The 21,207-nt window shown below is 42.4% G+C and overlaps 1 protein-coding gene across 1 annotated transcript in view; it reads left to right on the forward strand.

Moving 5' to 3' along the window:
* Nucleotides 1–8,610: 8,610 nt before the first annotated feature.
* Nucleotides 8,611–21,207, forward strand: part of svep1 (sushi, von Willebrand factor type A, EGF and pentraxin domain containing 1) — a 60,149-nt gene continuing 47,552 nt past the window's right edge. Inside the window, exon 1 of the mRNA XM_058066490.2 lies at nt 8,611–9,843. Within this exon, the coding sequence (XP_057922473.2) occupies nt 9,337–9,843 (507 nt within the window). The 5' untranslated portion in view covers nt 8,611–9,336. The remainder of the gene's footprint in view (nt 9,844–21,207) is intronic.

The following is a 21,207-nucleotide window of genomic DNA, read 5'->3' on the forward strand; positions in this document are numbered from 1 at the left end:
CAAGTCATCGTTCACTTGAGTCAGTGCAATATTGAGCTTTGGCCAAAATCAGTGAATGAAATGATGTGAGTTTGCAGTGTTTCTTTTTTTTTTTTTTTTTTTTGTCCCGTCCAGCCATTGGGGCAGATAGTATTGTTGATCTAAATTTGCAGTGTTTCTTGTTTTCATTGACTCTGTGAAGCAATTCATGTCAATCACCTAAAGGTTCTCTCGAAGCTCTCAAACGCACTAAAACTTTAAGGCAAAACATGCTTGATTGACACTGATTTTGCATCCCAAACAATAGCTACTATGTAAAGGACTCATCATTAATTGGCTCCAGGTTTGACTGTGATAAGTTCATTTCCGTATAGTATGATTCAATATTAATTGACGGAATATTTTAGTAGTTACAGCATAGAAAACCTGTTTCTTAATAGGTTTTTTACCATTATTGGAGCCTTTAGACATGAAATAACACCCCTATAGTTACCTTTATGCTCCTATTCTTTGTTTACACTACATGGTGCAATGTACCAAACTGCTACATGATCACTGCAGGGACTTAAGGGGACACTGCAGGGACAGCCACTACTCTTTTGTGATTAGGGGCTATACAAATAAACTTGACTTGACCACTCATAGCATATAGCAAGCTAAAGAGCTAACTATTTAGCCTCCAACGTATTTGTTCTAAACTTAAGAAAGTGTTTCAAACAGAATGGGGAAGAAAGGCAATGTAAGAAAAGTACCACTTCCTCAAGGAATGGGAGGAGAACTTTTTTTCACTCTGAAATGTTTCACTCTGGGGCTACATGGCAGTCTAGTGGTTAGCGCACAAACTTCTCAGCTCGTCCATTCCACCCTCGGCTATCTCTGTGTGGAATTTGCATGTTCTCCCCGTGCATGCGTGGGTTTTTCTCCGGGTACTCCGGTTTCCTCCCACATTCCAAAAACATGCTAGGTTAATTGGCGACTCCAAATTGTCCATAGGTATGAATGTGAGTGTGAATGCTTGTTTGTCTATATGTGCCCTGTGATTGGTTAGCGACCAGTCCAGGGTGTACCCCGCCTCTCACCTGAAGACAGCTGGGATAGGCTCCAGCACCCTCGCGACCCTTGTGAGTATAAGCGGTAGAAAATGAATGAATGAATGTTTCACTCACTCACTCACCAGAATACTACATACAACTTGTCTTTCAACTTTTTGACTAATAATAGGCCAGAATCATTATGAAAATTGCGATAGAGCGAGGGAACAATGTTCCAAAGTAGTGAGATAGGACTGTACTTCCGGTACCTCATGAAGAGCAGCAGGAAGACCACTGGAAAAGTCTTTAAAGCAGAACAAGAAGACAATAATATTGAGTCTAATAGTAATGATAGTTCATTCATGATAGTAATAATGATAAAAACTGAAGATTTGGACTGAAATCTTTGGACTGATCGAGCTCTACAAATGAGTTACATTTATTTTACCTTCAATAGGAGCTGTTTTTTTTCTATACTTTTGTCTGCATTTTGTGTTTGTTTTCCCACATGTGATCTTTCCCTCAGTAGCCGGTTGTTATAAATAAATAAAGCAGCAGCAGCAGCAGCAGGAGGTCGAGCCTTTCCTCTATAAATAAACATCAAAATAAACATCCAGACATGACCATCTATGTTCCTCAGAGTGTTATCTGATGTCAGAGCCTGTTTAAACTTGTCTGCACCGTTGCTCTCTTGACTTGTTGTTTACGCTGAGTAAGAGGAAGGCATTATATACACACACTGTACACCAGGTGTCTTTGTGCTCTTTTGGACAATGTGGAATAACATTGCAACCAGAGACAACAAAGAGGAGACTCCCTTGGTGTGTTTTTTTTTTTTTTTACTTGCATGTAGGCTACAGTATACTATACTGTATCTGGCGTATTCACCCCCTCCTTTTTGAATTTAGACCCTCCCCCAGTGTTAGATGATGTTTTCCTGCCAGTCTGGTTGAATCCAGTTCTCACTTTCCCCATATCTGCTTTGCAATACATTTGTACGGTCCTTCCTTCACTTTGTTCTCTTTTGTCGCCTGCTTTATTGCAGAGTGAGAAAACTTTGATGAGATTCTACTGACAGGAAGTGCTTTGTTTCTCGTCCTCGAGCAGAAGAGGGGTGGAATTCTGCCGCACATAACAGAGAAAAGTGAGAAATCTGGGAGCTAAATAAAAGACTATGATATAGGCTGATGATGTATCACCGTGAAGAAGGTGTTGAATGTTGCACCGTCCTTCTGTGTGGACTTTTCCCACCATGGCGCTTCCTGCAGATCTGCAAAAAAATACACATTTGTGTACGTTTACTTTTGCAGGAACACACAAAAAAAACCCTCCCACAGTTAGACGTCAAAGTGCAACCTGACAGGCGCACACGTCATAGTTGTTGTTCATGCCAATTATTTTTCTTCTCCCCTCGACATAATCCAATCTCAAAGATCTTCTGTGACTGTTTTTAAAGTTGCAGTGGCGACCAAACTTTCATTCATTTTCTACTGCTTTTCCTCACGAGGGTCGTGGGAGGAGCCTATCTCAGCTGTCTTCGGGTACACCCTGGACTGGTCGCCAGCCAATCACAGGGCACATATAGACAAACAACCATTCACACTCACATTCATACCTATGTACAATTTGGAGTGGCCAATTGACCTAGCATGTTTTTTGGAATGTGGGAGGAAACCGGAGTACCCGGAGAAAACCCACGCATGCACGGGGAGAACATGGGATGGCCGAGGGTGGGAAGTGAACCCTAGTCTCCTAGCTGTGAGGTCTGCGCGCTAACCACTCGACCGTGCCGCCGGCGACCGAACTTAAACTTCTCAAATATTGTATATTTCAAGGGACTGTTTGCTGCAGCTTTATAACGCGTTCTTCTCTAGCAGTTATCTGCAGCTGTGTGCTGGAATGACAAAAAAATCCGTTTAGAATTACTGCTCTATATGACAGAAGTGGTTGGGTTGTACTGCAAAAAGATCTTTGCGATTCTACTAAATCTGTTGCAAAAACGCTAGTTTTGAAGACAAAATGCATTGAAAGGTATTGTAGTGTCGTGACACGACTGCTTCTTATTGCACAACAATAATGTCTACTGTCGGCTGTAACTACGCCGCTAAAACCACAGCCAGGTTGGCCATTCCCTCACTGCCTGTACTTTGTCCTGCAGCGTGCTGATGCCCTCTCCTCCGATTCTGTGTCCAAGAAACTCTAGCTCCCTCCTCAGGAAGCAGCACTTGTCGGGGTGGAGCTTCAAACCAGCCGCTGACAGCCTCGGCAGCACCCGCCGCAGGGATCCCACTTCTGACACCAAAGTAGCGTTGTTGCCGATGTCGCTATGGAAATGACACGACTGTGGTCGATAACAAGCTTCTTATTGCACCACAACCTGGTGCATTCACTGTCACACGGAACAGTCAGACACTCAAGAGCACAACACTTCAGGGTCGTTACAGTATGAATAAGACCGCAATATAGGATGAGTGGACCTTAAAAAGGAGAAGTTACGACAAGACTGCTGAAACATGTCTTCCTGGATGTGATGAACTAACTTCTGCAAAGGAGTTAAAACGCTTTGTAAGCTTTTGTTTCTTTTTTTTCCAGGTTTTTCTCTCTCCCAGTATCTTAGATATACCTGATGTGTCGAGCGTCATGTTGCACCAAGTCACATGTCAGTGCTTCAGTTACAACAGGGAATTGTTGTGTTATTTACATGTCCAAATGTCTAAGGGGTGATACACTGCAACACACTGCAGATAGTGCAAAGGTGTCATCCAGAATATCAATATCCACACGCTCCAGACTGCAGAGTGCACACAGCATGTTAATGAGCCAGGGCCTGAATGCTTTTTTACGTGCACACTATTTATAACGCTCAAGCTGCACTCCTGTAAATATTTTATCAGCGGCTGCAAGAGAGTGACATCCATTAGCACCACGTGACCAGACTTAGAATAAGAATATATGAGCGTCCATTCATCGTGACCGCTCTTTTTGGCAAGCCATCCATCATGAGCCATGTCAGAGTCACAAATTAAAACATGGAAAATGCAAGCCTAACCTTTAAAACTGAAGGCTACAGAGAGTGTAAGCCTTTTTGCAGCAGATTCCTAAACACATCAGCCTTCCTGTTATACCCCCCTCCCTGTCAAATTTCCCGTTTTCCCCAGGAAACTCCCATATGTTGGCTCTCTTTTCTGCCGTTCTCCCATTTAAATAGTACATTTACCATAGTTTACTTTTAACTCTCTGGTACTGCAGGTTGGTTTAATGCAGTAATTTGACAATGGGTTCAGAAAATGTGTATTTACTGCCTTTGTTTTGGTACGTAGCAATGTTGTCTGTGGATTTTTCCTTTTTTAATTGATCAGAGGATGACCCAACCCAATCTTTACGTTCTTTGTTTCTGCAAGTCAACAAAGCCATGTCAGACGTGTGGAAGTACTTTGACACTGTCAGTAAAAATAGTCCTACTACAACTTGCAATGTCTGCAAAATGACAGTTTCATGCCCAGAGCCTCAGTCAATACCAGAGATTTAAGGTATCATCTGATGACCAAAGATAAAACGGAGTGTTTAGCAAAGCCACCGACAAAAAGCATTCGGAGTAAAGACAAATATCAAAAAAAAAGAGTGAAACGACAAAGGTATTGACAACCAGCCCATCTCCACCATGGATTGGGGGGTTTTGCCATCCTTTAGAATGTATGGATCCACGCTATGTTCTCCCATCACAACACTACATTACCAAAAATGCCTTATTGCACTTGTTTAAAATAGTCATATGGCATAATAATGCAAGTGCATCATATCAAAAGCAATAAACAGTGTATTTCTCAAGCATAATTAACATTGGATTTAGAAGGTCAAGACCTTTGAAAGACTTTGCTTAATTTCATTGGCTATTTTCAACTCGCTATATTTATACGTCTTTTAAGAAGTGGTGATGATGCAAGTCCACAATAAAAGAGCACACATTGGGTGTCGTAATAAGCCAAAAAAAACAGCCACAAGGTGGCAGAAGTGTGTTTTATAAGGACAATTTGGAATCGCTAGCATGTTTTTGGAATGTGGGAGGAAACTGGAGTACGCAAAGAAAACCCAACGCATGCATGGGAAGAACATGTGAATTCTATACAGAGATGGCCGAGGGTGGAGTTGAACACGGGTCTCCTAGCTGTGTGGCCTGCGCCACTAACCACTCGACTGGAGGAAAATCAAAGTTCAACAAAATAGAAGGTCTAAAGGCTAAAATGCAAAAATACAAAATAACAAAAAGAACAATGGAGCAAACAAGGAAATACTGGACCAGTCAAGGGTGTACCCCCCCCCCCCCCCCACCCACCCAAAGACAGCTGGGATAGGCTCCAGCACCCCCCAGCGACCCTCGTGAGGATAAGCGGTACAAAATGAACGACTGAATGAATTCTACCTTTGTGCAATGGGCCCCTGTTTGGAATTATGGCACATTAATCTATAATCTTTATTAATCTTGCAATAAACCTACCATAAAAGTTCAGTACTGGTCATACAAAGGGAATAAAGTTTCAAAACCATTCATATATCAAATATATTTCCCCCACCGTGTAAACAGTATCTTAAGTGCTCTGGTGTACCTTCAAGTAAATGATGGGAGCCGTCCAGTCAATTAAATCCTGTGTAGTAGCACCATCTAGCGTTCATAATTGGGGAAACATCTTATTTCACGTTGTGTTGTACCGACGTTCAGTCACCGCCAGGACGAGGTGCAACACAATCTTTCCAAAAAAATAAAAATAAAAATACACATATTTAATATAAACATTTATTAGACAATTTACACATACTATATATAAATACACAACCCATATAAATACAAATAAACATGTACTGATAAAAGATTTATACAGTCTGATGTCGTTAAATTTACACAATTTCACTCATACCTAGAGTCAATTTCACCCCATATTCACAGTGCGACTAAGTATTCGGAAATGCTGTGTTGGTTAATGTGGATGTGTACTACATTCCCCAGAAGGCTTAGCGATCGAACGGAAACCGGAAGTTTAGACGCCGTTGGAGCCACCTGCGAGTAATGGTGATGTGCTATTCAAGCAAACAGTTAAAAAATATTACTGTGCACCGCTGTTGCTGATTAGTTAAACAAGCAACAAACATGTTAATTATGATGTTTTTAGCACAGCAGTTATGGTGTATTTGTGCACTACTTGGGCTCGTTGAGCTCAGCCCAGTCACTTAATCCTGGATTTCTGTATCGTACTTTTGTGCAACGGGCATTCTGGTAAATATAAATTAGTTCTCCTTCATAATTTGTACTTAAATATTTGTTATATTTGTTATATGTTATGTAATTTACAATTCTATTCAGATAACAAACATAATCTGAGGCATGGTGTTGAGGCACAGGAAGCATAGTGGATGTCATTACTCAGCATTAACCAGCAGAGGGCACTATTAATTCACGCCTAAATAGTTTTAGCCTGCACTGGATATACAGTATGTATTCATTTGTTTTTTTGTATTACTTATAAGAATACAAAGAATAGCAAACGTGTGTTTGTAAAGAGCATAGGTTGAGACAAAATTGAGTGAGGCTCCCCAGGTTGTTTTCATGTTCACACTAATATCTATCTACAAAAATCACTAGCTTGGAGTTTTATTTTACTGTGATTTTTTTAGTTCATCAGTGAGATTCAGTATGCTTTTTTTCCCCAAACCGTCCTATGCACTCCCAAACATGCAGTGACGGATGATGAAAGGAATAAGCACAGCTGTGACTTCCTGCTTTTGGGCACTGGAGACCTCATCAGAATTTTGTCCCAAAGGAGACATAAGGGTTCCAGGGGGGTGGCGTCTGTCTATTCCTTGTGGTGGGGTTACATTAATTAACCTGCTTTACAAATCAAAACCAATCATTTATATTGGCCGGATCAGATTTTTGCGGGGGTCGTGACCCCTGTACCCCCCATGCAAATTACATGCTTGGCAGTGGTGCAACCTGTCCACCAAGGCTATTTAACTCAGTTGTTCCAGGAGCTATATATTTATAACGCTACACTGCTTATAAAGCAATTACGGCCTACGTGATGGTTAAAATCCTTAATAATACAGGAACTGAGTACAGCAAACATGCTCATCAAGCATCTATATTACAGGAGTAGAGCCAAGATAGTGACATATTCACAACAATAACAAAATAACATCGACTGATACTAAGATCTTACTTTTTACTGTAATTTACATTGACAGCTCTATGCAGACTACAAAATACAATACTAGTGAGCGGCAATCGCTTATCTAAAAAACAAATATGGATTTACAGATTAACTGTGGGGTAGGCTACAAAGACGAGTGATCGCAATCCATGTTTTGCTGGTAATTTACGACGAGAACACTTTCAACCAGGTTGAAACGCGTTGAAAAGGCATGCAATGAAAGTGACATTCATGGCAGTTTTACTGGCAGTGATAGCCACTGACAGTTATCAGCTAACAATATGCACTGCAATGACTTGAGGACATGTGACAGTTGTTATTTAGCAAGCAATTTGTCATGAAAAGTCATGTTGTTCCACGATTTGCAATGACCCTGTGATCAAAGATGACCTTTTGGATTTATTGTCGCACACAACAACAAATACAACATATAACCATTGAAGAATCATCACTTCATTAGCCCAGTGCAATATTAGTAGAAAAATGTGCCTTGACTTACTGCCACTTTGGCATGATTTTCCGTGGTCAAATGTCTTGTGGGTTTTTGACTCTTTAGTTCTATCAGCAGAGCAGTATAGAATCAATTGTCCCTCGAAGTTAGCTGACGTACTGAATTACCGGTATCCTTGAGTGTTCTAACAAAATCCTTCAACACAAGGGGTGGGCACAATCTAAAAAATATATAACAAACAACAGAAATTTATACAGAACTGGAACAAAAAAAATTGAGAAAGCATAGGAGTGAACCATAACATCTTCTGCGGTAAACGTCACTTGCACCAATTCTTCAGTCTCCGGTAGAAGTGAAAAAAAACAATAATTATTTCAACATCGCGAGCACATCTAACACAGGAAACATGCCTTTTAGTTTTTTTTTCCACAGCAAAATTAAAATTAACATGTGTTTTGGTGTCATGAGCACTTACAAACAGTTTTAGCCGAACAACGCATTTAATGGTAGACAGTAGCCTACCAGAAAAGTTTTTAATCACAGTCATCTTCCTCCTGCGTCTTCTTTAGTGGCGGAATTGAACAGTCTCACGATTCTTTCATCACACACTTTGTCAGTCTCTCTCTGTCTTTTGTAGTTGCTAAGTTTTACTTTCTTCATCAGTCTTTGGAAACTTGCTGGTGATAGTGGATTTTTAACGCTGCGTCCAGGATGTTAAGGTCCACTGGCAGACTTGAATAAAGACTGTTAGATTGATCGCCTTTAACTTGAAGGTTCCATCACATGAATTTCTTTGTGTGTTTGCCATGATAAGAGTGTGTGCATGATCCGTATAATGACTGTTCTGAAGCATATGAGATGCTGCAAGATTAGAATGAGACCGTAAATTAACTGCATCAATGTGTAAACCGGGAAAAAAGTAGCGGCTTGAACAATTAGAAATGACAGAAGTCATTGAACCTGCTAGGAAAAGTGCCTCTATATGATGCACTTTTAACTGTTTTTTGGAATCTGCTTCAAAATCACTAGTCAAAACGGCCTCCATCTTTTTTTATTTCTAGCATAAAGAAAATGATATTGAATGATTTTTCTTCTGTTGTCATGTTTTTATGGCGCTGCTCTTGGCGAGTTGACAGGCTGCACTGTCCATGTCGAGAGAGAGAGAGAGAGAGGTTGGAAGAAGAAGATGGAAGGGGGAGGTGAGAGAAAAGGGGAAAAAAAATGACTTCACCACCACGACTGGACTGCCCCCTTTTTCCCCCCTCAGCCTCTTGCTGTCTCCTAACTTTAGTCCTCCCTCCTCCTCCTCCTCCTCTTCCTCTTGTGTTTTTTTAAATGACTGTGGAAGAAGGGGAGCAAGCATTTGCAGCTTGACTGAAGGTGCTGGCAGAGAGCGTCACACAGGAGAAGACTGAGGGGCAGCACACTGAAGAGGACTGAGGGGATGTCTCCAAGACAGGCGAAGACATATAGGACATGCAGGTTTGTGTATTAGATGCATAGACAGAGGTTTGTTTCTGCAGGAAGGACCACAAGAAGCATCTTTCTGCTGAGGAACACGCCACTGAGAAGGAAGCAATGCTTTTAAGAAACTCCACACTGAGCTTTGAGGACACTATTTATCTTCCTTAACTCCTCATAAAGTTGACTCTATTCGCCCTAGCTCCTCACCATGTCCACACTGTCATGGACTTGTTGCTTCCTCATGCTGTGCATCCTGGACGTATGGATCACAGCCGGGCCAGCACAGCCGCAAGCTCAGCTGCAGCCCCGCCGCTCCAGACAAATGTCATCTTCAGCTAACCTGTCGGAGAGCGCAGAGAAGAAAGTGGCCCGTCTTGGCCTGGCCTTCAAGCGCAACGTCCGCGAGCTACGAGACAAGAGCACCTGCTTGGACCTGGTCTTCCTAGTGGATGAATCGTCCAGCGTGGGGGCAAACAACTTCGGCAGCGAGCTGAGGTTTGTGCGGAAGATGCTGTCTGACTTCCCAGTGGCGGCGGAGAACACACGCGTGGCCTTGGTGACCTTCTCATCCAAGACCCACGTGGTGACGCGGGTGGACCACATCACCGCACCCAAGCCACACCAGCACAAGTGTTCCCTCTTCAACAAGGAGATCCCGGCCATCAATTACAGAGGAGGGGGTACTTACACCAAAGGAGCCTTCCAGCGGGCGGCGGTGAGTCCATAGACGACCTCATGTTGATGTACATGATTAATGACATGTGTGGCTATTGGAACACAAGCTAGCATACATGTAATACAAATATCCAGGCTGTACGGTGGGTGAGTGGTAAGCATGTAGGCTACACAGTCAAGAGCTCAGGAAGACCTGGGTTTTCCAAAATCATGCATTTTAAGTTAATTGGCGACTCCAAATTGTCCATAGGTATGAATGTGAGTGCGAGGGTCTACCACGGCTCTTACCTGAAGTCAGCTGGGATAGGCTCCAGCATACATGCAACCCTAGTGAGGATGGAAAATTGGAAATTGCTGCATTTTCCAACCAAATTTTACACACAGTCACTCTAAAGGTTTGTTGCAGATTTTGTGGGGATTTGTCTTAACACCGTTTGTCTATATGTGCCCTGTGATTGGCTGGCGACCAGTCCAGGGTGTACCCCGCCTCTCGCCGAAAGACAGCTGGGATAGGCTCCAGCACCCCCGCGACCTTCGTGAGGAAAAGCGGCAGAAAATGAATGAATGAATGAATGAATGAATGGTCTTAACACCCTTGAGTTACAGTTTTGTAGAACTGTATGAGAAATTTCAAGTCAATCAGACTTTGGGATTAATAATATATGTTTGAATGTTGGCGCCTTCTATGTAGCTGGCGGAACCGCAGTCCAAGTATTAACTACACGGTCCAAGTATCGCTTCCCCCCGGCTGTATTTAACATTCACCAACAGAAACCTCAAAAGTGATTGTGTTGTCTACGCTGCTGTGGGGTCTGCAGAGGTCAAAGGTTAGCTTGTTTATGGTTTGTTGATTTGAGCCGCCTGACACCCAAGCGTGCGTACACACACATGCACGTAGGAGGACCTATGGCCCGGTTCATCTGTCAAGTTCCATGCAGCCCAGCTGTGTAAGCCACGGTGGTCGAATGAGGACGGTTCTGGATAAACAGCTCTGCCTTCAGTCAGCCTGAGCAACATTTAGCTTACGCCGAATGTCATAATTAGAAAACACACAATGCGTTACGCTAAATCATGCTGGCTCAGTGCTCAACGTTCTTCCTGTGTTTCCAGCGATTATCCCCAGATTGAATCCTTTGGCTCGGTTCTCAGAGCTCAGCCCAGAGGACAGCTTTTCAGCTCAAACTCCTTAAGTTAAATGCTGATAAGGAGATATCTGGCTTCATCCCAGCTGCTAAAAAAACCCACAACAATACCAAGCAGAAAAAAAGCTCTCCGGGGGTCCTGAAGCGCTTTCACATTATTCTCACACTCTTAGAGGGGCTTTGGGTGATTTATCTCACGGTGCGGTCATGGAAAGTATCGGAATATTGTTGAAAAACTTGCACCTTGTTGTTTGAAGGTGACCACTTTCATTCCAAGTTTGCATATTAGAGTCATGACTGTATGTATTTGTTTGTGTAACTCGTCTACTCCTGAACAGCTTCACACAAATGTGTGACAATGTGTCATAACATGTTCCCCTACTGTGTTGCCTGTGCTATTGTTTTTCTGACAAATACAGCACATGGTGTCACTTAACAAACTTGAAATTTCTCACACACCTGAATGTGCCAGACACAAAATATCCACTGGTACCAGTGACACGTGGGGAGGTTCATGGCTGGCTGGTTAAGCACTGACTCTTTGGAGTTAATGCAGGTTGCTCAAGACAATAACAAGAGAATAATTGGGTCGTTCTCCTGGCAGGGGTACCAAAGAGGGTGCTGTCACTTCAAGGCAAGACGCACAGACTACTGTTTTTTTTTTTTCAATTCAATTTCAGCCTGCTTTGATTTCAGAAGCAACACCTCATTGTGCATCAAATCTTAGTCTGAGTAGCCTGTGTTTGCAGTACGTTCATGTTGCCGTGGAGCATGTTGGTGACATTTTAAGGTAAGTTTAAAGCATTTATAGTAATAGAAATAGAAATAGCCATATATATTAATAACCTGATAACTTGAAAAGAACTTTTTTTGCTTGCTATGTCACACTTTTGGTACCCCTTTTAGGAGACTGACCCAAATTTCACTTCACTCATTCATTCATTTTCTACCGCTTATCCTCACAAGGATCGTAGACATGCAGGAGCCTATCCCAGCTGTCTGTGATCACTGGTCACTGGTCACCAGCCAATCACAGGGCACATATAGACAAACAACCATTCACACTCACATTCATACCTATGGACAATTTGGAGTCGCCAATTAACCTAGCATGTTTTTGGAATGTGGGAGGAAACTGGAGTCTCCAGAGAAAACCCACGCATGCACGACCAGAACATGCAAACTCCACACAGAGACGGCCGAGGGTGGAATCGAACTCGGGTCTTCTAGCTGTGTCACCTGCGCGCTAGCCACTCTCTGCTGTGCAGCCCTCCGTTAAAAATTTGGTTTTCAAATACTTCTTAGTCACATTTATTTTCTAAACATGCACCCTAGCCTTCTCCAGAAAAAGCTCTGATACTTTGTTGTAAATGTCTGATCTCCTTCTGTTTTGCCTGAACGTTAAATTAAGATATATATAATCCTCCATCTTGGCAGTCAGAATCATTCATTCAGCAGAGCATAAAAATATGTTTTATTAGTATTATATTAGACTTGGGCTGCTTGCAAGTGGTTAGCACGCAGGCCTCACAGCTAGAAGATCCGAGTTCGATTCCACCCTCTGCCATCTCTGTGTGGAGTTTGCATGTTCTCCCCGTGCATGCGTGGGTTTTCTCCAGGTACTCCGGTTTCCTCCCACATTCCAAAAACATGCTAGGTTAATTGGCGACTCCAAATTGTCCATAGGTATGAATGTGAGTGTGAATGGTTGTTTGTCTATATGTGCCCTGTGATTGTGATACCCCGCCTCTCGCCCGAAGACAGCTGGGATAGGCTCCATCACCCCCGCGACCATTGTGATGATAAGCGGTAGAAAATGAATTCATTATTTAAATTGATGAAGAGGTGTAACTCATGTGAAGTAGTAACATATGGCTCCCCAGGACAATGGAAAATGAATCTGGCATACAGCCTGTTCACAGCTAACACTGGTTCAACTCCAGCTCTCAACTAAATCTGCACTAGCATCAAACTTCCCTTCAGCTATAGAACCAACACGTCCAGGTGTTGAGACAGATACAGAGTGATGTTGGTGATGTACGCCCGCGACCCTCGTGAGGATAAGCAGCAGAAAATGAATGAATGAATGAATAAAACACTGGTGCTGTCTGTCCCACCACTGTCACTGTGTTTAAGTGCTTACAGCAAAAGCATGCATCAAAGATCCCCTGTATGACAGGAGCGATGCTGTCTTTGAGACTCTATTTAGGAATCCACTGAAAAAAAGCACCAGTCAAAGTATCTGTCTATGACAATAGACAGATCTTGTTCAGCAAGATGCTCGGTTGTCCAGTTGAGCATCCTGATACAATGTAGAACAATGTCCTCTGCATGTGTGTGTTCTGTGTGAGAGGGAAAGCTGTAAGTAAGTGACAATGATAAGGGAAAAGACAGCATAATTGATAATTGCAGCGTCATATAAATAATAGGGCCATGTTTTATTCCCTTGGCTTGCCTCTGGAAAAGCTCGTCGCAAGCTGGGATCCATTAAGAATGAGGGAGACATTTTTCCACCAGGGCTTGCATGTCGAGACACGACTCTTTGGTCTCCGTCTGTCTCATGTCTCAGCGTTAGGCGTCAAGCATCATCAGCGTGTGTCGTCGCCATGTCTCATTTTGCCCCTTTTTTGTGGAAAGAATGCAGACAGCAAATTCAGGGACAGTATAGAAACATTCCCTGAGGAAAATGTGACATTTTCCAGGGATGAGACTTGCTGGTTTTGATTGTTTTGTCCTACAGAGTCAATGTGTCAAGGCAGGTGGACGTGGCTTTGCTTTGGATTTACGGAGCAGGGAAGTGGACTCGAAGGTCTCGCTTATGAAGAAAGACGATGAGGGAAAATCAAGTGGGAGAGGAATGGAAGAATGAGAAGGGGAAAAAGGCTGGAGAGGTCACGAAAGAATGTGTCTTTTTCTGGTTATTTTTTAGGCTGCGTTCACCCTTGTCATGTTTGGTGCCGTTAGAAGGAACTGGTTTGCTCTGCTGATACGGTTCATTTGGTCAAGTGTGAATGCAATAATATGAGAGAGGTGAACTCTGGTGTGGTTCGGAGTCCGAAGACACGGACCTGTGTTAAAATGACAACAAAAAGCATACATTATGTAAATGACAAATACGTAATAAATAAATATGTATAAATTAATTAATGATTATAAATTAATATATAATATATATATAAATTAATTCATGATTAATCACCATTTGAAATTATGTGTGAAATATGTGCATTTGTGCTGTAGTTTATGAACCAAGATTTGGTTGCGTTCAAAGACATCGAGTAACCTAAGCTGAATTCACCTGTTTTGTGGGATTTCCAAGCATACTTAAATGCAGCAAATTGTACTGCCGCACTATATGTGCATTTGTGCTGTAGTTTATGAACAAAGATTTGGTTGCGTTCAAAGACATAGAGTGACCTAAGCTGAATTCACATGTTTTTTCAAGCATGCTTAAATGCAGCAAATTGTACTACCGCACTAAGAGTTACATTAATGAATGATTTTCGGAGTGTCAGTGAATGCACCTCGCTGCCTCTAGTGACAACGAGGAAGTGATGTTCCCAGGATGAGCAAGCGAACAGAAAATACCTTGGAAGTGCTATCTTGCTCTTTAAAAGTATATTCTGGAAGCTCTTGCTGAAATGAAAATAGCCTACATATTCAACCCATGTCATGTAATAGGTCACAAAAGCTCTTTAAAAGTATGCTTGAAACGCTTTTGGTGAAATCTAACCTGGTAAATACTGCAGAAAATGAAAATAAGTGAATGCAGCCTGAAAGTGACTTCAAATTGGGTCAAAACAGACATTGGAATTATTTCCTGGCACGCTTTGCCAGCCGGTGGAGGGCGAATGAATGCATTTAACATGCAGGTGGGCAATTTAAATTTCCCCCGCTTCCTTCACTGAACACTTCCAAGCTCAACCGGAAAGCCGTCTGGGCATCATCACACCCGAGTGTTTATAGACTCGCTATGCGCACAATGACTGTGTGCGGCGTTTAATGTCCTCTATAACTCTCTCCCGGTGCCAATGATAAAAAGATTCTCATTCCACAGTTTCTCCCATGCCTTTTCCTCCCATGCTTTCTATCAGAAGTGTGTGTTTGTTATGCAGGGGGGAGCATCCCTGTTGTCAGGGTCTGCTGCCAAAATATGCAGTAATACTTTTAAAACAGTCTGACTTTAAAAGAGACCCCTTGGTCGTAATACTTGAGCATTCACAGCATCATCCATCACCGAAAACCCTGGAAAATAATGTCTTTGCCTGGCTTCTTCAAAATCCCATTCGCACATTTGTTCTCTCTTGAGTCATGGGGGCATCATTTGCTCAAGGTAATAAATTGCAGCTTTTTTGATGAATTGCTTGGAGAAAGTTGGGAGCAGCTGGCAAATGTGTTGCTTCTACCGAAAAGAAACGGCATCCCTTTGCAATAAATGAAAGCAAGGTGCGAGTCTTTGATGCACCTCCCATGGGTGAGCCCCCGGCTGTGATAAAATGATAAGACAAGTCTCTGCTTCCTGTCTCTGCAGCTGCCACTTCCCGCCATCTTGGCCTTAATCATTTCCTCCCACTCTGAATCCGTCTCGTCTTCCTCCTATCAGGGATGCTGCACGTCATCCTGATAAGACCATTAACTCCTCATAAATCTAAGAATGGGTTAAAGTCGGACTGTTTTGGTCCAGGAAGAGACACATTTTTTCGCTGACTGAGAATGATCTAATTGTTACTTAACAGTGTCCTCTCACTCCCCCCCACATGTCCTCCTCTCTCAATGAGGATGCCGAATATTTTCCAGAAATTTGGGCCTACTTTCCAACCTCTAAATGTCTACAAAAAGTACTCGGAGGTCTCCTCCGTCAAACACTTTCCATCATTTCAGGCATTTCACTGAAAACCATGACTTGGTCTGAGTTGAACCCATCCTCAGTACCTTTTACTTTGAAGGTTTTTTTATTCTGGAAAATTGATTTTCTAATGGCAATGTCTGTCCTTAGAGCAGGGGTGGTTGAATTTTTTGACTTGCAGGCCACATTAGGTAAAAAAAAAATTGGCAGAGGGGACCGCAGAGGTGGTCATGAAACAGAACAACGCATTTGCTCACGGTGCAACGAAACAAAAACACAACGCGCCCACAGCAAGTTGACACATCACGTAACTAGTACTGTACGTGGGTGATAAACCGCAACTAAATGCGTAACTTAAAGCTGTTATTTCCAAATTCCCGCAAGGCATGCTGGGTAGGACAGCTGCAACAACAATATGAACGAACTATGGACAGTACAACATAGGATATCAAGAGTATGTTAGCTTCATATTTTGCAATCAAGCAAAAAATCTGTAGGAAGAAAGATTACCACAAGCTACCCAGCATGCCTTGCGGCAGGACTATATGGGTGATTGTTTGGCCTGGGTTATTGTGTGTAGATATTTATATGTATGCCCACACGGTACAGTTGGTGGGATGATTTGTGTGGCACAATAGCACTGCAAGTCATGTCATAAACTTTGTCACTGTCAGTCAACTACTGTACATGTTTTGATCATTTTGTTTTTGCCTCATCAAATAGGCTAACGTAGCATGAAAGTGCAGTTAAAATGTGACTGTTTTCACTGTAGCTCACATACTGTTTGAGCTCACATACTGTACAGCACCCTGTGTTGCTAATGTTGACGTCCACTCACCCCACTTCTTAATGTTACATTGCTGTATGTGATATAGCATATATAGTAACAGCTGTTACTTTAGTACATACTCCAATATGGAACCTTTAGGATGTATTATTATATTCATTCATTCATTCATTTTCTACCTCTTATCCTCATGAGGGTTGGGGGGGTGCTGGAGCCTATCCCAGCTGTCTTCGGGCAAGAGGTGGGGTACACCCTGGACTGGTTGCCAGCCAATCACAGGGCACATATAGAAAAACAACCATTCACACTCACATTCATACCTATGGACAATTTGGAGTCGCCAATTAACCTAGCATGTTTTTGGAATGTGGGAGGAAACTGGAGTCTCCAGAGAAAACCCACGCATACACGGGCAGAACATGCAAACTCCACACAGACATGGCCAAGGGTGGAATTGAACTCGGGTGTTCTAGCTGTGAGACCTGTGTGCTAACCACTAGCCTGCCGTGCAGCCCCATATTATTATTTGATATGTATTTTTCTACTGGCAGCATTGATATCTACAGGGATTGAGTTCCCCAAATGAGCAGTTCAAGGGTCACAACAGCCTTAGGCCCGGAAATGGATCAGACAGGCTATTAATCAATGTCGGAGTACCGCAACATGCTACTGCAAACGCTTAGAGATGACCAACAGTAAATGTGTGGCAGCGTGGCTGGTTTGTGTAAATCCTTCAGCGTAGTATTTGTGCTGCAGGACGGATGATGGATGAGTTGTTCTTGCTCATCTTCACGGCACAACCCAGTGGTTTGATGAGTTTTCAGGGTCGAGATGGGAGCAGCAGCGGTTTCGCAGTTTGCTGCGGTCTTGCTCGAGCACCCGTTTTGGATTGGGAGGGGCTTAAAAGCTTCGGTTACCTCAAAAACTCATCTATCCAACAAGATGTCACCGTGCTCCATTAATCATTATCCTGCTGCTGTGGGTGTGTCCGTGCTCTAATTAAGCTCAATACACACACAACTGCAGAATGAGTCCCCTGCCAGATACTTATGTCAGAAATCTTTTCAATGCACGTTTAATATGCATCTGTCATTAAAAAAAAACACATTTCAGACATAGTGTCATACTCACACACCCTATTCTACGCATATCACACTTACCCAAACTGTTCCACCCAGTCCACCCCCACTGCTTAAAATAGACCTCGCCAATCAATGGGTGTCGCCGATGACAGCCTTGCTCCAACACGCCGTGCATGTGAGGAGCTGATAAATAAAAAAAGGCGAGCGGAGGGAAGCCAATGAAAGTGTCGAGGAGTGAGATGACAGTGAGCGGTGGGGTGGGCTTTGAAGATGCATACTTTGTTGGCAGGGTCGAAGGTCACAAAGGTGTCAGGGTGCGCAGGAACTAGCTGTCAGCAGCTGCAGCGGCATGTGCTGTCGTACTCAATCATGGATGAACTAAAATAAAATACTACCTTATCATTTTCCTATATTGAAACCGGCCAGGAGTACATTTGGAATACAGGAAGTGGACAAATGTATTGCAATTAATATGAATATGGCGGTAGGATTTTTGGACATGTAGAACTGTGAATTGTACACACTGTTAGAGCATCATTAAAATGTCAATTTGGCATAATGGGGGCCATTTAACAATTTTAAACCACACATCTTTTGATTGCGTTTTCCATGCAGAAGTATTAGTACAATAGGTGCTACCACATGGTCAGTTAAATTGCTGCTTGTATGTTAAGCTACACCGCTACACAGTTACTATATGCTTGCGTTCTCTTCTTCTTGTGTACTTTTCCCACTGATCAGATGTGATTTATACCCCTCAGTGTCCAAGTGTAATCACTTTGAGATGTGTTGGCAACACTAATGTTCCGCTAGACCTGATATCCATCTCTAAGAAGCCAATTCCAGAGAACACCACAGCTTGCAGATATCATTCATGTGAATTCAGGCTGATTCAACAGTAAATTTAGGTGATTCCCAGCAAGATATGAATAGCTTTTTCTTGCATTGCATTTTCAAATACTTCCCCCAAACATGTGTAAAATAGCTCCTTGGTCTCAAACTGATTAGATTTATTCTACCAATGGAGGCGGCGTCCAGAACAAACAGGAGAAACAGTAAGCTGAAACGATGCCGTTAAAATGGCTGACGTCTTTCCGGTTCCAGGGCTCGTTAGAGACAAATGATGGGAGCAGACCGCACTTCCACAGCTAACCGCATGTACATTTTCACAGAGGTAATTTCCAAATCATATAAAGGAATAGAATAGAACTTTACAGGAACAACCAATGCACTTCACAGCTTGTTGGTTAAGCTCTTTTTGAGTGTTTAGTTTTGTGCTGCTCATTAGCACCTCGAAGACACGTCAGCACGTTTTCAGATCCAAAAGTTCCAAAAAAGTCAGCACTGCACTGGATATTGATTGATACTGAGTTTAAAAAAACGTAAACGCATGAGATCAGTCAGCAACTTTTTCTCTCTGCTCCAGCCAAGATGACCTCTCCCCTTGGCATTCCACTGTGGAATTATCCAGACTTTTCCCACTCTCTCTTCTCTCGACGACTCAAACTGTCAGGCTCGCTTAAGCAGCCGTGCACCCACTCCAGTCTGCCTGCAAATCATTTGACCGCTCGTCTTTCCCTCTGGGGTTTAGTTTTGACTCCTCTAAATGTGTTGCTCAAAAGCACCCCCAGTGGTGTGGAGCTTGTTGTTATTGTTGTTCTTACCAACCAAGCCAAGAGCAAGATAGCCTGTCAAAATAAGCTCACTCACTTCTGAGTGAAAAGATTTGACCTTTCCGAGTGGATGTAGTGGAAATTTCAGTTGATGATAAATCAATACATTTTTGAGTGAGCAATATTCAAACCGCAACATAGCCAGGAACCCATGTAGCCATGCTCTCCTCCTACAGTGGTGTGGAAAAATCCAAATGGTACATGGCCCTGTGTGAAAAAGTGATTGCCCCTAAACCTAATACCAGGTTTAGCAACAACTGCAATCAAGTGTTTGCAATAACTTGCAATGAGTTTCCTACAGCACTGTGGAGGAATGTTTTTATGTAGAATTGTTGTCATTCAGCCATATTGGAGGCTTTTCCAGCATATGGTCATTCCACAGCATCTCAATAGGATTCAGGTCAGGACTTTTGACTAGGCCACTCCAAAGTTTTTCTTCAGCCATTCAGAGGTGGACTTGCTGGTGTGTTTTGGATCATTAACCTGTGGCTCTCAATGTGGTTGGCTGGAGTCCCAAAGCTTTATTTTAAGTTAAATTAAAATTATATGTTTTTTCGGGGGAGGGTCAACCAGTTTTTCACACACCGCTGTGTCTTCATTTGGCATCCATCAATTCTGCCATGCATATGTAAATCTGTGATGAGCAGCTGGTCCATCGTGGCAATGCAGACACAAGTCTGCCAACATTTTTGAAGTCATGCAAGCATATGTCGATGATAAGAAGCCATGTTTTATTTAGTTTATGAGTGTATCTCATTGAGTTTATTTGTCTACTGCTAATCCCCGCAAGCCTGTAGTTTTGCTATCAGTGCTACTTTGACACATACCATCCTCCCAAACTCTCCCATCACTTGTTATCTCGCACTTGGACCCCCGGCATCGCGGCCAACAAAGATTAGACCCATGCATAATTTGAAGAATAGCGTAAGAAGCCATTTTATTTAGCATGGTAAAGACAAAGAATACTACACTCTTTTGCATGATCCTTAAAGTGATAGTGTTCCTTCCTACTTTTCATTGCTATTCTTCTCATTTGACATATAAACTGCTGCAAAGTCCTAATTTTTGTCACAATTTTGTTATAAAAACTAAAGAAAAGTTTTGTTTTTTATTTTTATTGCATACATATTAGGGCCGTCAAAGTTAACTAATGGCTCTTGTAGTAATACCAAAGTTATTTGTATCTACTGTCGCTGTGTTTGACTTATCATGGATTACTAGGCCTGCTCAAACTCATGGTTTGTCCCCCTTTTTTTTACCTGACCTCAACCCAATTGAGAACTTATGGAGCATCGTCAAGCAAAAAAATCTTTGAGGGTTGGAGGCTATTCTGACATCTTGCAAAGAAAGTCAAGCAGAAAGGCTCCAAAAACTCCCAAACAAGTTCAATGTAAGAATAGTGAAGGTTATATCAGAGAAGAGATCTGATGTTGACATGTAACTTGGCCCGTTAAAATGGCCACACTTTTGCTTTCAGTGAATGACCTCTCTATGCTGCAAATTGAACAAATTACCATTTAACAAGAGTTCTAATTGTCCTGCTGCAGAACCCAAGTTGGTTTCAGCTTGAGGTCACCAACAGATGGCCGGACATTCTCCTTCAGGATTTTGTGGTAGACAGCAAAATTCATGGTTTCATTTATCACAGCAAATCTTCCAGGTCTTGAAGCAACAGAACAGTCCCAGACGGTCACACTACCACCACCATATTTTACTGTTGGTATGATGTTCTTTTTCTGGAACGAGTTACATTTATGCCAGATGTAATGGGACCTTCCAAAAAGTTGCAACTTTTGACCTTAGACCACGGAGTATTTTCCCAAAGGTCTTCAAGATATTTTCTGGCAAAATTGAGGCGAGTCTTAATATTCAGT

Source organism: Doryrhamphus excisus, linkage group LG2 (genome assembly GCF_037039965.1).
Source record: "Doryrhamphus excisus strain RoL-2023G ecotype Guam linkage group LG2, RoL_Dexc_Guam_v1.1, whole genome shotgun sequence".
Taxonomy (NCBI): Eukaryota; Metazoa; Chordata; class Actinopteri; order Syngnathiformes; family Syngnathidae; genus Doryrhamphus; species Doryrhamphus excisus.